This window comes from Pseudonaja textilis, chromosome 3 (assembly GCF_049901715.1).
Source record: "Pseudonaja textilis isolate UNSWEBS1 chromosome 3, rPseTex1.2, whole genome shotgun sequence".
In the NCBI taxonomy this organism is placed as follows: domain Eukaryota; kingdom Metazoa; phylum Chordata; class Lepidosauria; order Squamata; family Elapidae; genus Pseudonaja; species Pseudonaja textilis.
The window spans coordinates 112,905,928-112,925,489 of NC_141992.1; the positions used below are offsets into that span (position 1 = coordinate 112,905,928).

General features: G+C 37.1%; 1 protein-coding gene across 4 annotated transcripts in view; it reads left to right on the top strand.

Annotated features, from left to right (window-relative positions):
* Positions 1-19,562, top strand: part of SEMA5A (semaphorin 5A) — a 195,431-nt gene that overhangs the window by 144,701 nt on the left and 31,168 nt on the right. For all 4 annotated transcript variants that reach the window (XM_087930659.1, XM_087930658.1, XM_087930657.1 and 1 more), the window contains 4 exons: positions 4,822-5,029; positions 6,131-6,248; positions 13,205-13,386; positions 16,024-16,167. In XM_087930659.1, coding sequence (XP_087786785.1) covers positions 4,822-5,029; positions 6,131-6,248; positions 13,205-13,386; positions 16,024-16,167 — 652 coding nt within the window. The remainder of the gene's footprint in view (positions 1-4,821; positions 5,030-6,130; positions 6,249-13,204; positions 13,387-16,023; positions 16,168-19,562) is intronic.

Below are 19,562 nucleotides of genomic sequence, written 5' to 3' on the forward strand. Positions count from 1 at the left end.
ACCATTAATAGAAGGCATTTGAAAAAAGGTGGTGTTATAATATTTTTATAATATGTTATATTATAGATTATAAAAATACAATAGCAAAATATCTCACCTGATCAAGGCAGCAAATGTACCTAGTACTCCATCCTATTTTCTCCACAACAATAATGCTTGTGAGGTAGGTTGGGCTGACAGAAAGTGATTTGGCCAAAGTCATCCAGTTGGCTTTCATGCTAAAGGCAGACTTACAGTTTGCAGATTCCTGATTTCTAGGCCAGCAACTTTACCACTAAATCAAACTGGCTCTCAACTGAATTAGTATTTGACTGTTCCTAATTGTTTACATTTCATATTTTATTGGGTTTTTTATTCCATTCTATCTAAACCATCAGGAGTCTCATAGGTCTGTAAACAAATGTAAATATATACAAATTATATACAAAATTATATCATTCAGTTATCTCCAACCTATGAATTCTTATTTTCATACAGATCCATTACATTCATTTGTTTATACCACAGAGCATAAATATACAACACTGAAAAAACTATTAAAAGTAATTTGGTTTTGTTTTAATAACAAACAATATCACAAAATACACTCATAATTACACAACATAAAAAACTACACATCACATAGTGATTAAAATAAATATAAAATAATACATCCATCTACACCTACGGAAAGAGAATCAATTTATCAATATATAAGTAATTTAGTTCTTCAACTTGTCATTAAATCCAGACCACATGAACATAATTAAAAACTGTTTGTGATGTGGCTAAGCATGGAATAATTGGTTCTGTTGTTCTAAGAAAAAAAAACACCATATAACATACCTAAATCTTTGGGGAAATTAAAGTAATTCTTCAGATCCTGACCTACCATGGTTACTGAGGTATATGTATAATTAAATTTTAAACCAATTGTGCAAAAGAGCAGTGTGACTGGATTGGGAATCAATAGCCGGTTTCCTCCCATGGCTTATCATTTCAAACATTTTTTAAAAAGAAATAATGCTTTTAAAAGAACAATTATACGATGTCTGGTTTGGGATTTTCCCTATCAATGATTGCATAGCACACACAAAGATGGTGTGATTGTGCGAAGGTAACTTAGTTTTAATTCTAGATCAGGAGGCTTGTCCCCTTTTAAATCATATATATTCTGATCATAGAATTAAACAAATACTAACCTTCCCTTTTTTATTTACTTTTTCTTTTGCAGTCAGTTCTTCTAAGCAAGCACAAGCATCCATTTTGCAAAATACTTGGATATATAAATATAAGCAACAGAATATTACAAATTAAAGGCTTTCAGAGAAGTATGAAAAATAATCATAGCTATACTATTTGGTATAGTTTAAGTCTTTGTACAGAAATACCATGTTTCCCTGAAAATAAGACATGGTCGTTTTTTGTTTTTTGTTTTGCTACCCAAAAAGGCACCAGGGCTTATTTTTGGTGGTGGTATTTTACTGACCTCGCAGAGACACCAACAGCCCCACCCAGCAGGAGTTTGCTCCCGGTCCACTTCTTCTGCAGCCCTTGGTGCTGCTCATGTGTGTTGCCCCTGGCCTCGGTTTTGCTGTCAGAGGCCATCAGGAATGTCCTCTGCAGCTGAAAAATGAACTCCAGACTGACACGTGCAGTGCCCTGGCCTCGTTTCACCTTCAGGACATTACTGGCTGTGTGTTGTGTTATTTTGAGAGGACAGCATATTTACACTATTATACAAGCTGTATACTCACTACTGTACATTGTAGCCAAGTGTCATTTTTTCAGTGTTGTCACATGAAAAGATATACTTAAATATTTACAAAATGTGAGGGGGATGTACTCACTTCTGTGATATACTCTATGTATCAGAGGTCTACATAGTTTTGAGGCTTCTATGGATTTTTATTTTCATTTAAAAATAATAATTTCCAATGTGGTATTTAGCTTTTTTACAACAACTGCACACAGAGTTGACATTTTCATTGAACTATCAAATATACAGTATTTCCTGGTCAGTCGCCATCATTACAGATCCCATCAACATAGTTTGTACTTGTTAACCTTGAACATTTGGCATTTTAATGCTCATTCTCCCAGTTTAGAAAAAAGCATTTGCTTCTGCATGATTGACTGATTGCTATTAATTTCCTTTTTGTAGTTGTTCATCTTGCAGTTGTGACTCTGGGTGGCAAACATATGATTAAAAAAGACAATGGAAATAAAAACAGATAATACATAACATAATAACAGTGAAATAATGTCAAATAATAAACACAACTCACATTCATGCAGAATCACAATGACAAGGCTCACCCTACCTCCAGACTCCTATGCCCATGGGAATTACAAGACTTAAATGTTAATTAGATCAATTAAAATATAATAAATGCTTGGAAACATTAATTCCCAATTTTTGTTTTTAACCAGCTACTTCTCCTTTGATGGAATATCTTAGAGCAGCTATTCTAAAAGTTCTGCTAAATTGATAATAGAATCATTTAAATAAATAAAAAAGCATATCTTCAGAACAGGAAATCAATTATTCCTACTGGTTTGTGAAGTCTAACATTTCAGACTTAGCCTAATGTAAAATTAAGGGCCAGCCAGGGGTGGGATTTGCCGGTTCACGGAATCAGCCATAAAACCGCCATAAAACTGGGGTGAACCGGTAGCAGCCCACCACTGGCTTGGGTGGTTGTGGCCGTTGTTGGTGTGGCCAGCATGATGTCACCATGTCAGGAGGCACCTATGGTGGCCCAAGTGCTCTGCCAATGAAAACGGGCTCCTGAGCAGTCAAAAGTGTACAAGACATATAGCAGGGGGCTCGAGACACAACCCTGGGGGGAACCAATACTGAGTGTAATAGTGGAAGAAAGGTGGGGGCCAAGTCTGACAGACTGTGGTCTGTTTGTCAAAAAGTTCTTAATCCAGAAGCATGTGGGGGTGAGGACCTGCAGATTATACTGTTTGGTTACTAGTATATCTGGGATGATAGTGTTAAATGCAGAGCTGTAGTCCACAAAGAGCATCCTCACATAGCTCTGTTTGTTCTCCAGATGACTCAGCGCTCTATGAAGTGTGATGGCCACAGCATCCTCTATAGATCTTTTTGCTCTATAAGCAAACTGATGTTGATCAAAGGGCAGGAGGCAGTCTCTGATGTGCTGTGAAACTAGTCACTCAAAAACCTTCATAATGGAGCTTGTTAACACTATGGATCTATAGTCATTGAGAGGGTTTATATTTGTTTTGGGGGGAATGGGGATGATGGTTGCAGCCTTCAGGCATTGTGGGATGATGGCATGTGTTAAAGACAGATTGGACAGCTCTAAATATAAATATGTAAATATTTCTGCCAATTGGTCAGCACATGTCTTTAACTACTGCACCAGGAATGCCATCAGGCCCTGCAGCTTTCCTGGGATTTACTGCTCTTAGTGTTTTTCTCACTTCATGCACCTGAAGAGAAAGAGGTACAGCATCGTGGTCTTCATGAGGCAGTATGTCTAGGTTCTTGGTGGTCTCAGAGCATGTGAAAAAGCTGTTTATCTCCTCTGCCAGAGTGCTACTGCTCTCGCTGTTCGTTGGGCCCTGGCCTTTATAGTTGGTCAGGGCCTGCATCCCCCTCCACATCTGCTGTAGGTCACTGTCAGTAAAGTGGCCCTTGACCTTCCTCCTATACATCTCCTTAGTATGTTTGATGCTCCTTCTCAGCTCAGCTCTGGCAGTGCTGTACTGTGAGGTGTCACCTGCTCTGAAAGCCAGGTCATGGGCCCTGATCAGATTGTAATGGGAATCCCTTTCTTCATGGATGTTGTGCTTGTGCCATTTTTTTGTTTGAAGAAAAAACAATTGCCTGATCAGGAGAACTTTTTGCAAGAGTGATGACCTACCCTTTTTGACTCAAGTATCAAAAGTACAAAAAAATGTGATTGCAGTATATGATAGAATCCATAGGAAACTCTCATGCTTGGAATACCTTCTGCTTCTAACTATTTATCTAAGGGACAAGCAAAGGGTGATGCTAGGCAGAGAGCCCAGTCTGATTTAATCATATTCCTTCTTTTTATATGTGCATATTATCAATGATATTTTGGTACCCGTGTAACAAGTTGAGTATGCTTAGGGCAGGGAACAGGTTATGAATATTTGAGGCAATAAAAGAGAGTGTGGTTTTAAAGATATCATAGGAGTAAAACTTAGTGACAAGTCTTTTTAAGGAATGGGCAGGTATCATGGTTTACTTTTCTTTTCTTTAAGATCTTCTGATAAACCTAATGTTACTGCCCATACTTTTCAAATATGAAGCTACAATCTTACATTGCTAGACAACTTTCTTGGACCTGATGTCACACAGATGTGTTGAACTACAGCATCTTTCCCTTAAGATGGTGGTTGTTGATCTGGAAACACCAGAATTGAGAAAAATTCTGCTAGCTCATATTGAACCACTGGATCTGCTTCCCTCTTCCTGTCTGCTGTAGCCCTGGCAGAGTAGGACACTGTGTTTGGGAGGAATCAATTTGCACTCAAAAGCTCCCTCACCACTATCATGTTTCAAGTCAAAAGGAGGTATACCAGGTGGATTGAAAAAAGCTTGCACAAAGTGTTGAAATACTCCTTCCAGCTATAACAGAAAAGCAGGATGGATCAATGGCATCAAGCAGCTGTATTTTTTTTTTAGCTTCAAAGTACGGGAGTACTCAGCTTCTACCTGACTTCCTCATTATAATTTCCTTTCTTTTCTGTCTCTTAAAATGAATGTGAAAGAAATTGTGATGACAACATTTCAGTAAATTCTGCTTGTTTGATCTGACCCACTTGTTGTTTTTACAGATCATGGGACAATTAAGAAAATCCTTGCTCCAGTTAATCAGACAGCCAGCAGTTGTTTGCTGGAGGAGGTTCACATCTTCCCAAAGAAGCAATGGGAACCCATCAAGAGCCTTCAGATTTTACACAGCCAGAGTGCTCTCTATGTGGGTCTTCAGAGAAGCGTGGTAAAGATCCCACTGAAGAGATGCCAGTTTTATAAAACATACAGGTAGCTGTCTGATTAGTTGACTTTGGATGATCTAGGTAGAAAGATGAGTAAAATATAATTACAGGATTAGTTAATGTAAAACTATTTTCATTAAGTAACCATCTGAAGCAGAACGATGTTCTGTTTAATAAAGGAAAGACTTCAGTTATAAAAAGGGTATACTATTGTTATTCCTTCACCAGAAAAACAATTTCCAAATGCTTTGAATGGTAGCCTACCCCTAATGGAATTCAATTCAGTTGATTAATCTTTCAGTTAAACTCTTCAATCTAATAACTCCCCTATCTAAAGCAATTTTCCATCTTAGGCAATGTAGAACATTTCCAGAATGTTATTATTAGTACCAGCAAAGTACAATTATCAGTAGGAAAATTCAACAGTTAGATTGAAAAATGTGCTACCTTCTGTTCAGGGATCTGAAGAGTATTTGAAGAGTTTGGGATAGATTTTAAACAATAAAAAGAGGGGCTAGCCCTTTCTCTTGCTTTGCCTGGAGAATAATAGTCTACAGATTATAGGAAGGCAGTTATAGCATAAATAAGGCTGTGGAAAAGAAGGAATTCTCTCCAGGTTGACTTATGACCTTAATGGAGCCTGAAATTTCCATTGTAAAGTCATGGCAGTTATAAGTCAAGGTACCCACGTATCAGGACCCAATTTTCTGACTTTGTGTGTGTGTGTGTGTGTGTGTGATGGTCATTAAACAAATGCTGCAGTTGTTAAGGAAACACTACAATTGTTAAGTGAACCAAGGTACTCCTGCCCATTTTCTGACAGAAATAATGGTCATATGATCATGGAACACTGCAGCTGACCATAAAGGTATGCCAATTAACAAGTGCCAAAATGCAGTCATGTGACTGCAGGGGTATACACAGCCTTTGGATCTCCCAAATTGCATCCTAAGTAGCTTTTGGAGGTTCCTTCATAACTTCTAACAGTGCTAAGGGAACAATTGTTAAACAAGAATTACCTATACCTCCCATCTTCAGGCTGCTTGTTTACTCAATAGGTCTTTACATGGCACATTAAGGAATGTTGGTTCTTTCCCATGAAGAAAAATGTGAGGATTTCTGTGATGTTTTCAATTTAATTTTTCAGCACATGTGTTGGATCCCAAGATCCTTATTGTGGCTGGGATTTGGTGCTAAGGAAATGCACACCATTGGAAGAAAGCTTGAGCATGAGTCAGTGGGAGCAGAGCATCTCTCTGTGTCCAGTAAGTAGAATTCAGATACTTTATCCTTTTCAAGTTGCCTGAATCCAAGTGATTTCCATAGAATCAGTTGTATTCATGGCAACAATTTCATTATTGTAATTATTTATAATAGTCTCCTTAAATCAATTTACAATAAAAAAACAGTTTAAATGAAAATTCAAAAATATTCTAAACCAGAAAAGGTTCAAACTGAAGCATTGAAACCAGAAAAGAAAGGTTTGGGATCTTTTCATAGAGCAATTTGTAGTAATTACTGGAGCCTTCTAGGGTGATTGTACTCCCGCCCCACCCACCACATCTCTTCAGGTATTCTTTGTATAGGGCAACTAACGGCACTTGATTTTATCAAAATAATAGTTGGTGTGTTTTGTCTGTCAGAGTTACATACTTAATGTTTTTTTATTCTTAGCAAGCTTTTATAAGGCATAATTTGTATACATCAAGTTACCCACCTACAATTTTACAAATGTAACACTATATATATGCAATCACTGAAGCAATAGAATATTGACGGGGGTTAGGGAAGCAGTTGGGAAGATGGAAACTGATTTGAGACTGAAGGGAAGGCAGAAAAATTATGTTTAGAAAGAATAAAAAGTGAGTCCCAGTAGCAAAAGGTCCATAACAATGGATGAAGGTGGAGGTCACAGAATGCGAGTGGAGAAAATAGGAAAGAACTGAAAAGATGAAGGACAATAGAAAGAAAAAGCTGCAACAGTGATAACAAAAAGCACCTTATGTCTTTGATTGAAGTTAGGTGTCATCAAGATGGGCTCGGCTCCTGGTAAATACAAGGATAAATGTTCCCATCTTAACCTGCCCAAGCATTAACTCATAGTTCCTCCAAGGACATTCTAGTTATCTCTTTGATGCCACCTATCCATCTTATCTGCTCTTCCCTCAATCTTGCCAACCAAACTTATTTTTTTCTACTTCATCATCCTTCCCATCAGATGCCTGAGGTAGGTAAGCTTCTGCTTGCTGATTATCACCTCAAGGGAACAATCAGCCTTTATTTGGTTCAGGACTGATTGATCATTTTTCTTGCCATCCATAGTACTTTCAGAAACACTCTTTAGATCCATAAATTGAAGAGGTCTGTCTTTTTCTCTCCATCCTGCTTTCAGAGCCATACATTATCTCTGGAAAGAGCAGTGCTTTAAGCTGTTATTGTTGAAGAGTCCACAACCTAAATAAATAAATAAATCTTATCTAGGTTTTTCATTGCCTTCCATCCTAAAATTAATCTTTACCTTACTTCTCCAGCACTTTGCCCATCTTTATCTGTTCCCTTGGGCCCAAGGAATCAAAATTATCTACCATCTTCAGTTCTAGGCTGTCATGTGTAAGTTTTCTAAGCATGCAGCTTGACATTACCTTTGTGTTCTTAAAGAAGAAAGAAACAGATTGAATTAAGTGAAAAGAGGTCCCAGAGGCAGGGTTTTGCATGAAATAAAACAGAAAGATAAAAGGGAAAAGATATTAAGGAAGAAGCGGGAAGTCAAGAGAATTTTAGAAAGGGAATCAGGCTGAGGGTCTACTTCACACAGAGTTTAGGAACAAGATTTCCTTCTGATATGGTTAGCTAATCATTTTAAATTTGTTTTTAAATACATTAATGCCAGACATTTGGATATCTATGTTCTGCCCAGGAAAGGAAGAAATGTTGTTAATATTCTATATTCTGAGGCAGCCATTCATAAATCCCTTAAAAAGAAGAGTAGAATTTTGCAGGGATCTGACCTTGGCTACTTTTCAGAATCTTAAGTACTCTTCATTTGCTCTCAAACCCATTCAGCCAAAGCATTTATTTGATCCATCATTCAAGCTTCTTGAAAACCCCGTATTTCATGGGATTGAATAAAATGGTATGGTTTCCTGAATATAGTGAGGATAACTCATGCTGCCCATTTCCCTTTTTCCAGAATTGAATATTTCAAAATCACTGTCACAAGAGCAGAACTTCTAACCTTTACCCCCACTGGCTCTGAAGTTCATACGGGAGATCACATTCTATAGAAAACCTGGACTCCTACAGCTAACCTATGAGGGCTCCATGACAATTGAGCCAGTCTATCTCATCCCCCCGCCCCCGAGTCTTAGGATATGCAGAAATAGCACACAAATCTCTTGCTATTAATGCACACACCAAAGTTTTGTTCCTTCCTTAAATTTACAAGGCCTTTCCTGTTTTAGTGAACAGACTCCCCCCTTACAACAGATGGGCCTAGATGTGGGTGCACTTACACTTAAGAGCTGCCTGAAAGTATTTGTAGATAATTTCCTCCTTTCTATTGCTTTCCACATTGACTTTTAGAGAGTTTATTTGAATATGCTCATTTTGTGACTTAGAACAAAATGTTCTAGTGACTGATGCTTTTCATATTGCCAGGCAGAGGAAGATAGAGATGAATGCATATTTTTGTGACACAAATTTTTCAGGACGGAATGGAATGGAATGGAATGGAATGGAATAGGAATAGAATAGAATAGAATAGAATTCTTTATTGGCCAAGTGTGATTGGACACACAAGGAATTTATTTAAGTGTAAATGCTCTAAGCGTACATAAAAGAAAAGGTACATTCATGAAGAGTCAAGTATCATAAGGTACAACACTTAATAATAGTCATAGGGTACAATAAGCAACCAAATCATACTAGGAAACAGTCAATAAAAATCATTAGGATAGAAGCAACAAGGTTGCAGTCATACAGTCATAAGTGGAGGAGATGGGTGAAAGGAAGGATGGGAGGAGTAATAGTAATAGTAATTCAGATTTAGTAAATAGTTGGACAGTGTTGAGGGAATTATTTGTTTAGCAGAGTGATGGTGTTCAGGAAAAAGCTGTTCTTTTGTCTAATTGTTCTGGTGTGCAGTGCTCTATAGCGTCATTTTGAGGGTAGGAGTTGAAACAGTTTATGTCCGGGATGTGAGGGGTCTGAATATGTACGGAAACCACTTTCAGTACCTTACACAGGCTCTCTATGTTTAAGAGCCTGATTTCACTTGAAACACTGCATTTCTTTTTGATTTATAGGTGTCAAATGACAAAACAGAGAACTGAGCTATTGTAATTGAGCCCCTCAGAATCAAAAGTAATACAGGGGGATCTAGAAAGCAACTTTCTGATGCCCAATTATAATATCTACAGATGGTAGGCATCTAAGCACAGTTGCTCTGCCGCTGGAATGATTTGATGGCTCTGGCTGTCTCTACCTTGAGACAGCTGGCATGGCAGGCAGCTGGTAATAAGTTTTGCGTGCAGGGTGGCTATGATTCACCAGCTTCAGCTGGTGCAAGTGACTCCTGAGTAGAAAAAAGATTCCCTCTATTAGGATAATAATTGCAGCCTTCAAACCTAAATTTATCTGTATACAGAGAAAAGGTGAAGAAAGTGTTTTGTTGTGAAATGTTGAAACTTTGTCACAGGGAGGAGAAACATCCATACAATAGTCCTCCAAGGGCTGTAATGTGTGTTACCCATTAAAGCTCTTGTAGGATTATTTTACAGATTTTTAGCCTGCCTTTCGGGGCATAATGATCATTTGTGCCATGTAAGAACTTCCTTTGCATGGAAATTTAGTGTGTCAGGAAATTTAGCTGGAGCCCTTATGTTTGACGTGTATATTTTCTGTAACAGAATGTAGGTTTTTTTTTTAAGGGGGAAGATTAATTACGATTAGCCATTCTCTTGGAAATAGTATAGGCTAGCAATAAATGTATCTCATCACTCTTTTAACTCTGGCTCAGCTATCCTTCATTTCTTCTGAGTTATGAGAAATCATATGAAAATGAACAGAAAATAATGTTTTTATTATTATAATTGGAAGGAATACATCATATACATATGCCTTATCCTGAAATCACATTAAGCCACATTTAACCTAATGAGAATGAGTCATAAAGACTTGTGCACTTTCCCTACCCTTTCATTTAGGAAGATTTCAGAAGCATTCACTTTTCATTTGATTTAACCGTGATTTGTCATCTGACCTCATAAATTTATTTGGAAGAAACTTCTTGATTAGAGGTTATCTCCTCACTGGTGAATTATAGTATCTTCATTGCATCATCAACCTTTCCCTGCAGTGTTGTAATCCATGTCCTCATTACTTTCATTTTGGCCGAACAAAGGTGGGTGACAATATAAGTTGCTTTTATAAGTTATAAGCTGTAAGTTATGAAACCAATTTATTCAAACCAACCATTATGCAAACAATACAAAAATATAATTAACTAAAAGTAAAAGCACAATCTTTGGAGTTTCTCGTGGGCTTGCTGGATTGATGGGATTGTATAAGCCATTATTTTCCAAGCTTTTTCCTTCATTACCCAAATCCGCTTACCAGAAAGTCTTTTATACCATTTATCAGAATGTCTTTATTATGTTTAGGTAATAAGTTTATAATTGTTAGTTTAAAAAAAGATTTTGGGAAGCACTTATGTAAACTGAACACTTGTTCCACCTTGTTCTTATAGCAGTAAACCAGAGCTTGCTTGCTTATCTATTTTTTTTTTTTTAGAAATGGACACCCCCTCATAGCAATAACTGAGCAACATACAAAAATTAAAACCATAAAATTAAACCAAGAGTCCAGATAACAAATGCCCAATGTTGAGAAAAGTACAACCAGGAAAAAAAAATCACTAAAAACAATCAATTAACAGAGTTTGCTTAATTTCCTCACCCAGATGTCCAGTGGGGGGCATCTTAGCAGGGCACAAGAAAACTAGAACAATATTAACTTACTTAGTGTTTGAGCAAGTATTCACAGCTCGTGACTGCAGATGCAAGAAAATCTGGTGAGGACCTGTGATTTTGGCAACCAGTGGCATGACAGTTGCAAGGTCCTTTTGCAAATCTTTTTCTTTTATTTCTTTTGGTTTATTACTCATTGCACTCTTAGCTAAATCTTAGCTAAACAGTCTGGAAACAAGGTTCAATTCTCTGTCAGCATCAATCAAATTCTTTATTTCTGCAACTTGATGTAGGAGTTTTTTCCTCAGTATTTTTCTTGCCCAGCAAGCCCTCAAAAATGTGATGATTAAATTTATACCTGCCTTTCTGCTTATAAATAATCTTATGTTACACAGTATATAAGCATTCAACCAATGAATATTTTAAAATTATTATGGTTAATGTGCTGAACTAGAAAGCAATAGACTTTGAGTTCTAGGCTTCCCTTAGTCACATGAAAGCTGGCTGGGTAAGTTTGGGCAAGGACCATGTGGGTTGTTAAGTGAGGACCTTATATGACCCCCATCTTCCTGTCAGCTTTCTCTTCAATTTTGCTTTTGAGGAGCTGTCAGAAAATGTTGCAGAGTGCAATTATATGACTCAGGAACTCTTCAATGTTGTAATTGTAAGCCAAGCATCCAGATAACAATCATGTAACTGCAGGCATGCTGCAATAATCATAAATATGACCTTCTGTCATAACTATCATTCATTCAGTGCTGTCATATACTTGTGTTTCCCCCTTTCTTTTGGGCCCCAAAATAAGCACTACGCCTTACTTTTGGGGGGGGGTATCTTATTTTTTTCCATATATGGGAGGCTCACTTCTGCTTGCTCGCAGGCGGGACAGGAGGATGTGCGGAGTGCCAGTGCCACCGCTGCAAGGCGGGTGGTGGAGCTGTTCCATATGCCCCACACAGGCTTACCTCAGGGCCCCCGCAACCAGATTATCCATACCCTGATACCTGCCTCACAAGTGCAAGAAGTGGGATGGTGGCCACATAGGCTCCTGCGGCACATGGATATTGGTGCTGCCACCGCAAGGCATATGTCAGGGCATGGATGGCCTGGCTGAGATGGTCCTGAAGTAGTTGGTGCGGGGCATGTGGGGCAGCTCTATCACCACCCGACCTCACCTCATGGTCACAACATTGTGAACAACCAGATGTGATGGTGGGCACCAGCTGAGCAGGCTCTTAATTAAGGCTTATTTGTGGGATAGGGCTTATATTAGGCACACACGTTAAAAACATGCTATGGCTTATTTTCAGAATAGAGCTTATTTTCGGGAAAATAGGGTATTTGATGGGCATTGAACAAGTATTTGTTAAATGAGGACCACTTGTAAAATCAATTTAAGAATTAAAAGCTTGATGAAAGAGGCATCTTTTTGCCTACTTTCCTGAATCCTGGGAGAAGGTCCTTGAGACCATTCCATTAGCTGGAAGCAAGATAGAATAAGGTTGTTTTTTGCATACTAGATAGCAAAGCTTCTAGTCCTGTCCTGCTGCTCTAAACACTGCAGTTGATACTGGTAGATGAGAATTTTGCTGCTGATGGTTGAACTATGGAGTCCTTGGTGCTTTCTGAGCTTGGTGGTTTTCATGCAGACATTTCATTACCAAACTAAGTAACATGAGCACATTGATGACAACAACCAGTTTCAGAGAACATCAGAGACCGCAGCTTGCAGTTGGTTGATTCAAAGCACTTCACAATAGCACTTAGAATTATATACTGCTCCATAGTGCTTTACAGCCCTCTCTTAAGTGGCTTACAGAGTCAGCATATTGCCCCCACAATCTGGGTCCTCATTTTACTACATTCTAACCACTGCACCACCAAGGCTTGATGTATGTATTAGCTTTATAATGGGAGAGGTGGTCCCTGACAGGGTAAGCCATATGCAGGTAGATGATTCCTTGGGCAACCTGATCATAAGATGTTTAAAGCTTTATAAACTAGCAATACCAACTTAAAATTAGTTTGAGCTAATTCATAGTTAGAACATAACTGATCATACATGTGTTACAAAAAGATCCTCCACTGCATATCTTAAGACTATTGTGACAAGGCTGTGTTTGTCCAACAAAAGTTGCCAGATACAAGGTGCTCTTGATCAGTGAGGCAAGTTGGATCTGTAATTATTTATACAGCAATTATCTGTTGCTTTAAATGTGATCACCAGAATTAATTATTTCTCCTTTGGTTTCCAGAAGAGGAATTTGACTGTGGATGGCCATTTTGGTTCCTGGTCAGAATGGAAGCCTTGTACACATGTAGATGGATCAAGTGTAGGCATTTGCCTCTGTAGAACACGCTTATGTGATAATCCAGTTCCAAAATGTGGGGGTCGCCACTGTGAAGGGTCAAGTATTGAGATTGTTAACTGCTCTAGGTATGTAAAAAGTAAAATAAACAGTGTAATATTGAATTCTTGGAAGATTATTTGTGTATGACCCAGGAGGTCATTGCTGACAGTAGAACTGCTTCATATTTTATATGCCTAAAATAAGTTAGTGTAATAAAATATATGTTACATATATTGTATGTTTGACAACAAATTCTGGCTGCAGCTGGTGATAAAATGTGCCACTTATCAGGACTCCAAACGTAGCAGCAAGCACAAAAATGCTTCCATTCCCACTTAATGCAGGATAAATATAGATCTTGCAAGCAATTTGATCCAATCTTACTTTCTGGTTATGTTCAGATTCTGCCTTTTCTGGATTAATGGGCAGATCTGGATCCCCAACTTTATGACTTTAAGGAATTGGGATTGAACATAGCAGTTTCTTAAGTATACACTCAGTGTTAAACATGGATTTCTTACTGTTAAAATACTGAAGAATTCTTAGTTTTTTAAAAACAAAGAACTACGGCAGAAAGAGAGCCCGTTTGCTCTAGTGCTTAAGGCTCCATGCTAGAAACCAGGAGACTGTAAGTTCTAGTCCTGCCTTAGGCTTCAAGAATCAACTGGGTGACTTTGGATTAGTTGTTATCTCTCAGCCCAACTCATCTCACCGTTGGTGAGGACAGAAGAAGGAGGAAGTAAATTTGTTCGCCTTTTTCAATTATTTATTATAAAAATAATAGAGGTGGCATAAAATACCTTTCAAAATCCCTTCCTATAATATAGTCTTAAATTAACTATAGCAGACCTGTTTACCTAATACAGTGCAATCCTACCACAACAGGGTTTTTTTGGAACTCATATACTCCGCCTATATATACTGTTTTGCCTACTGTTTTTAACCCTTGGTTCTATATATTGGGGGAATATGGTTCTAAACTGAAGTATAGTTTTCAAATATGAACTGGTTTTAAAAATATGTTGAATCATTTGATACTATTAGAGAAAACAATAAGAGAGAAGAGAAATCTTCGCTACCTTAGAAAGATCTTAAAACTCGCTGTGGTTAAAATATGATTAACTAAAGGTTTTCACGAGTTCCAAGATTTAAAATTTTCTAATTATATTCATATCTGAAATTTGGCAAACTCTAATTTAACTATTCAAGTTTTTTAAAAAATGTTTAAAGTTCATACAGCTGAAATATTGTCAGCCCTTCGAGGTAGCCCAAACTAGAAACCAAAAACATGAGTATTAATATTACCTTTATTATAAGGTTACGGTAACAGAATCTTACAAAAGTCTGAAAACGCTTCCACCCTCCCCTGCCTTTACTTTCCAGAGAACTAGGGAGGGTCCCTTATGAGATACTTTCTCCCAAAGTTATTCTCACAACCCATTACAAAAACACATGGTTCTTTTATTCTTTTATTTTAGTGGAATCAACACTCATGTGAGAATAGGTAATTTGCTGAATTATGATATCTTGTCTTATGACTTTTCCAATGGTGATTTTGTTTAGATCAAAATATGCACAACTTATGACCCAATGATTGCAAAAACAACCACCAGAAACAACTTTAACATAATGGCAAAGTTGCTTAGTGATGGAAAGATTAAAAAGAATACTTCTGGTTAGAAAAATCTTATTGTGCATCTTCGCTAACCTCGAAGAATGCTTAAGATTAGCAAAGATGCACCCCCAAATGAGTCCAATTTTCTGGAAATGTAAAAAAAAAGAAGGAACCTTTTTCCATATGTGGTGGTCATGTATAGAAGCCCAAAGTTATTGGAAGAAAATCAAAATTTGGCTGGAAGAAATGACAAAAGAGCAGATCAAATACAAAGCAGAGTCCTTCTTGTTAGGGATCTTTGACAAACAAATTTCCGAAAAAGCGAAATACACAACAATACACATCTTAACAGCAGCCAGATTAGCCTTCGCCCAATGTAGGAAGCAGCATCAGGCGCCATCAGACGAAATGATTATCAAAAAAATCTCAAGTTGTGCAGAAGTGGACAAACTAACTTTGGCACTAAAAAACCAAAGATACCTCAATATATTACGATAGCTGGGACTGTTGGTACAATTGGATTGACCAAAAATAGATTTTACACTATAAGGCAAAAGAGGATAGGATAAACCGATAGCAGTGGTATATAGATATATGTAAAGATTAGGTGTATTTATATGGCATAAACTAAGGGTTATGGGGGAAAAAAAAGAGATCTTACAAACTGGAAGATGAGAATGTTTTTAATAGCTTTCTATTCTTTTTGTCTATTTTCTTTTCTTTCTTTTTTCTTTTTTTGTTGTTGGTTTGTTTTAATTGTGTTTTAATTGTAAAATTAATAAAATTTATTTACAAAAAAAGAAAAAAGAAAAATCTTATTGTGAAAAGTTTTCCTCAAGATGTGTCAACCAGGAAAAATGGGATTTTCTAGAAGATCAGAGGATCTAACCATGTAATTAAGCCCATATTAGATTGTCCATTTTTAAAAAGCTGCTTGGGCTTTGTAATGAGATTCTCTAGAGTTAATGAAAGGATATTGAATTGTTTTGTTGATTGTTATTGGTCTTGCTCCAAGTAACCCACAAAGTGCCTTCCCTCCTGTGGAATCAGATATTTCTTTAGACATTCACACCTAGAAATGACTGAGCATGATCTATTGTTCTTACAGAAATGGAGGGTGGACTCCATGGTCAGCTTGGTCTCCTTGCAGCACCACTTGTGGAATAGGCTTTCAAGTACGTCAACGTTCCTGCAATAACCCAAGCCCTCGCTATGGAGGCCGTGTATGTGTTGGGCAGAACCGTGAAGAGAGGTAAGAGGCTAATATCTCCATCATCTGCTTCCCCTTTGTTTGTATCTGGGTTACCATGTTGTATTTCTTTAATGTCTTTAATTCTAAAAATAGAGTATAACTGGAGTTACTGCACAGGATATAGAAAAAAAATAACATTAAAATGATTAACATTAAACAGATAAAATTAAAATTAAGGAGAAAAAAATGGAAGAACTTTTAGGCTTACATATTAAAATGGAGATAATCCATGTTGGAGAATATAAAACACGGAATTATTCTGATCTGGAAATCTGCAGGTGAATGGGAGGGAAAAGCATCCATCAGAAAATATAAAATTAATACAAGATGTATTGAACTGATATCACTGTTTTGCAAACCAGAAGATGCCCCAATTTAGTAACTATTTATTAAATCAAACAATATAATTTTAAAGGCAAATTATTGCATTCATTCATGGATGAAATGAGCTGATATTAACCATCATTTTCAAGTTTATCCAGAGATAATTACTTCGTAATACATAGAAAAAAGAAACCAAAATATTCTAACACACTTCCTGTTTTTTCCTATAATAATAGAAAATAATGAGGCCATAAAGATATGCTTCTATTGTTTCAGTAGTTACCTGGAAATTTCTTCTTCCTGAAATTAAATAGAGGCTGAAGGAGAATTATTTCAGTTTTAAAGGAAGAAAACATTTTTTTTTTCATTTCTGGGAATGGAGGTGTTGAAAGATTTGATTGCATCTACAATGCTAGAATTCAACCTAAGAGAAAAGTGTGTATTCTGTTCAGATGTCCATCATTAGAGCGCCAGCTGCAATTGTCAGACCTGAAGATTTTATTTTACAATTTAACCACTGGCATAGTCTTCTATACCTTGCTCATTCTATCTCTGTGAGTATACGTACATGTATTTTTAGAGCAGAGAAAGGGGCAAAAAATGCCATAAGAATAACAGCTGTATGCTCAGTTGGACATTTTAGCCATACAGTTTAAGAAAAATGTAAATAAATGGAAGACGTACACGACTATAATTTGGCAAGACATAAAGTAAAGACATGTCTCCCAAAGTGTAGATGTGAGAAGGAGCCAATGAAAGCAAATTCTTAGGAAATTCAGAACAGATAAGGTCCTTCTTTACACATCATGCATTTTGATTGTGTGTTAACATGCTGCATGTAATTCTGAGCTGAAATACAGACAACATGTAGTCCATTACAAGATAGTCCATTGATTACAAATGCTAGCTTACATAGGATAATATGAGCATGTGTCAGAAAAAAAATGGAGTTCAGTTGTGGTTGTGACATCCTGGCCAGAAAATGCCAGGCTGATTGATACTGTCCTTACCATGAATATAAAACATTTATAGCATTTAACCTAGATACTACTAAAACTGGTAACTCAGTGTACACATTATATTATTAAGAAAGTTGTCTGGTACCCTTGATTGACCAAACCCTTGATGGGTAAAGGAGCTCAGTATTTGTGGAACTATCTGGAAAAAGAACAAGGAAATAATAAATGAAAAAAAGAATTTTGTTGTGTCTATGAAACTGAGGGAGTAAGAAGGATATAACAGATCTAAATGAAGGTAGTCTGATCATGTGGAATTGAGTTGATGGGTACATGCAGGGAGGAGTGTAGGTTTAATTATGAATGCAAAATATATGTAAAAAATATGAACAGTTACCATCTGAGTTGCAAATACATTTGAAAATAGGAATTCTTAAGAGAATACCTGGTGAATAGTGATAAAGAAAAATGGCTAGATAAGTTTTGGAGAAAATTGTGCAACCTAAAAGAATGAAATCGGTGGAATGAGGTAGAATGACTCATTTTTATGTGTGACATGAATAGATTGGTTGAAACAACACAAGGCAATCAAATGAACAGTCATTTGGAGTTCCAAGATGAATATGCTTAGAACTTCTATCAAAAAATATATTTCATGTATGCGGTTTAAGCATTAACCTATTCATACAAACAAATGGAAAAATGAATATAAAAACAAAAGTAAGGCAGATTTGATCATTTACAATGAAAGGTTGGTAGAATGTTAAAAATATAATAGCAATGGAGGGTGTTGGGTATATGAATACTCCAACTGGTTTGGGTTGAATAAATATGTAAACCTAGGATTAAGTGCTATGTAGCTTTAAGCACAAGAAACTGCAATGTCATTGTGGGTGCGGTTGCAGGCAGCCATATAGGTAGGAGGGAAATGTAATAGCTCCGGCTTCTGGATGCAACTGTCTGAGTCACCGGCTTCTGGATGCAACTGTTTGAGTCCGGCTTCTGGATGCACCTGGTTACTGTTCCAGGTCTGCTGCCTACTGTTGTTGGAAAGTCTATCTGCTTACTTTGGAGGCTACTGTGCCAGATACCATTTCACCTGAACACAAGGACTGTTTGGTTTGGTGAGCTGAGGATTCAGCGTTAGTACTTGAGAGAAAGGTATCTTAAGAAGAAGATATACAAGCAGATAAAGAGATTGTATTTACTGTTAAAAGAGACTTGATAACTGGATAGATATACTGGATACTGACATATGGACTGAATGACTATTCTTAATCTCTGTATGAATTAAATACCTATTTAAACCACAAACAGTGTATTTTGTCTCAAGTGTGTGTATACTCTAGGGCCCAGCCTCTCTCTCATTTGGCTGCCTGGCTTGACTGCTGCTGTGCACTCAGCTCAGGGGTTTATCCCCAAATCACTAACATTGGTTATGGGCCCAGCAGTGTGCACAGTCTAGCTAACCAGGATATAGCAGTGAGAGTTTGGTCAAGAGTTACACATTGCTGTAAAGACAAACTGTTTGTTAAATAGTTATTTTTCACAAGAGCAATGGCACAAGTAGATTTGCAAAGTTTGTCCATGATAGCCAGACTAGATGGAACAAACTATGTTTCATGGTCAATGAAGTGCAGTTTACTGCTACGAAGAGAAGGTTTGTGGGACATAATTACAAACCCACCAGATGTATCAAACTTAAATCCCAATGATGAAGAGGATTATAAACTGATACAGGATTATGAAAGAAAGAATGAACAGGCTTTGTGCATCATAGGTCTCACCCTGTCTAACCAGCAACTCATTCATATCCGAGGGGTGGAAAATGCTGCACACTGCTGGGATAGTCTTAAAAGGATTTATGTTCGAGACAGTGTAGGAGCTCATATCAATCTTACACGGAAGCTGTTTAGAACACATCTTGAGATAAATGGAGACATGTTGACTCATTTAAACTGTATGAAAAGCATTTTTCAAGAACTGCAAGAAAAAGAGCTTGTATTTAATGAGTTGCAACAAGTATACATCATATTGTCTTCTCTGGATCGAAGCTATGATGATTTTGTGACTGCATTGGAAGTATTGCCTAAAGACAGTTTATCAGTAACTGAG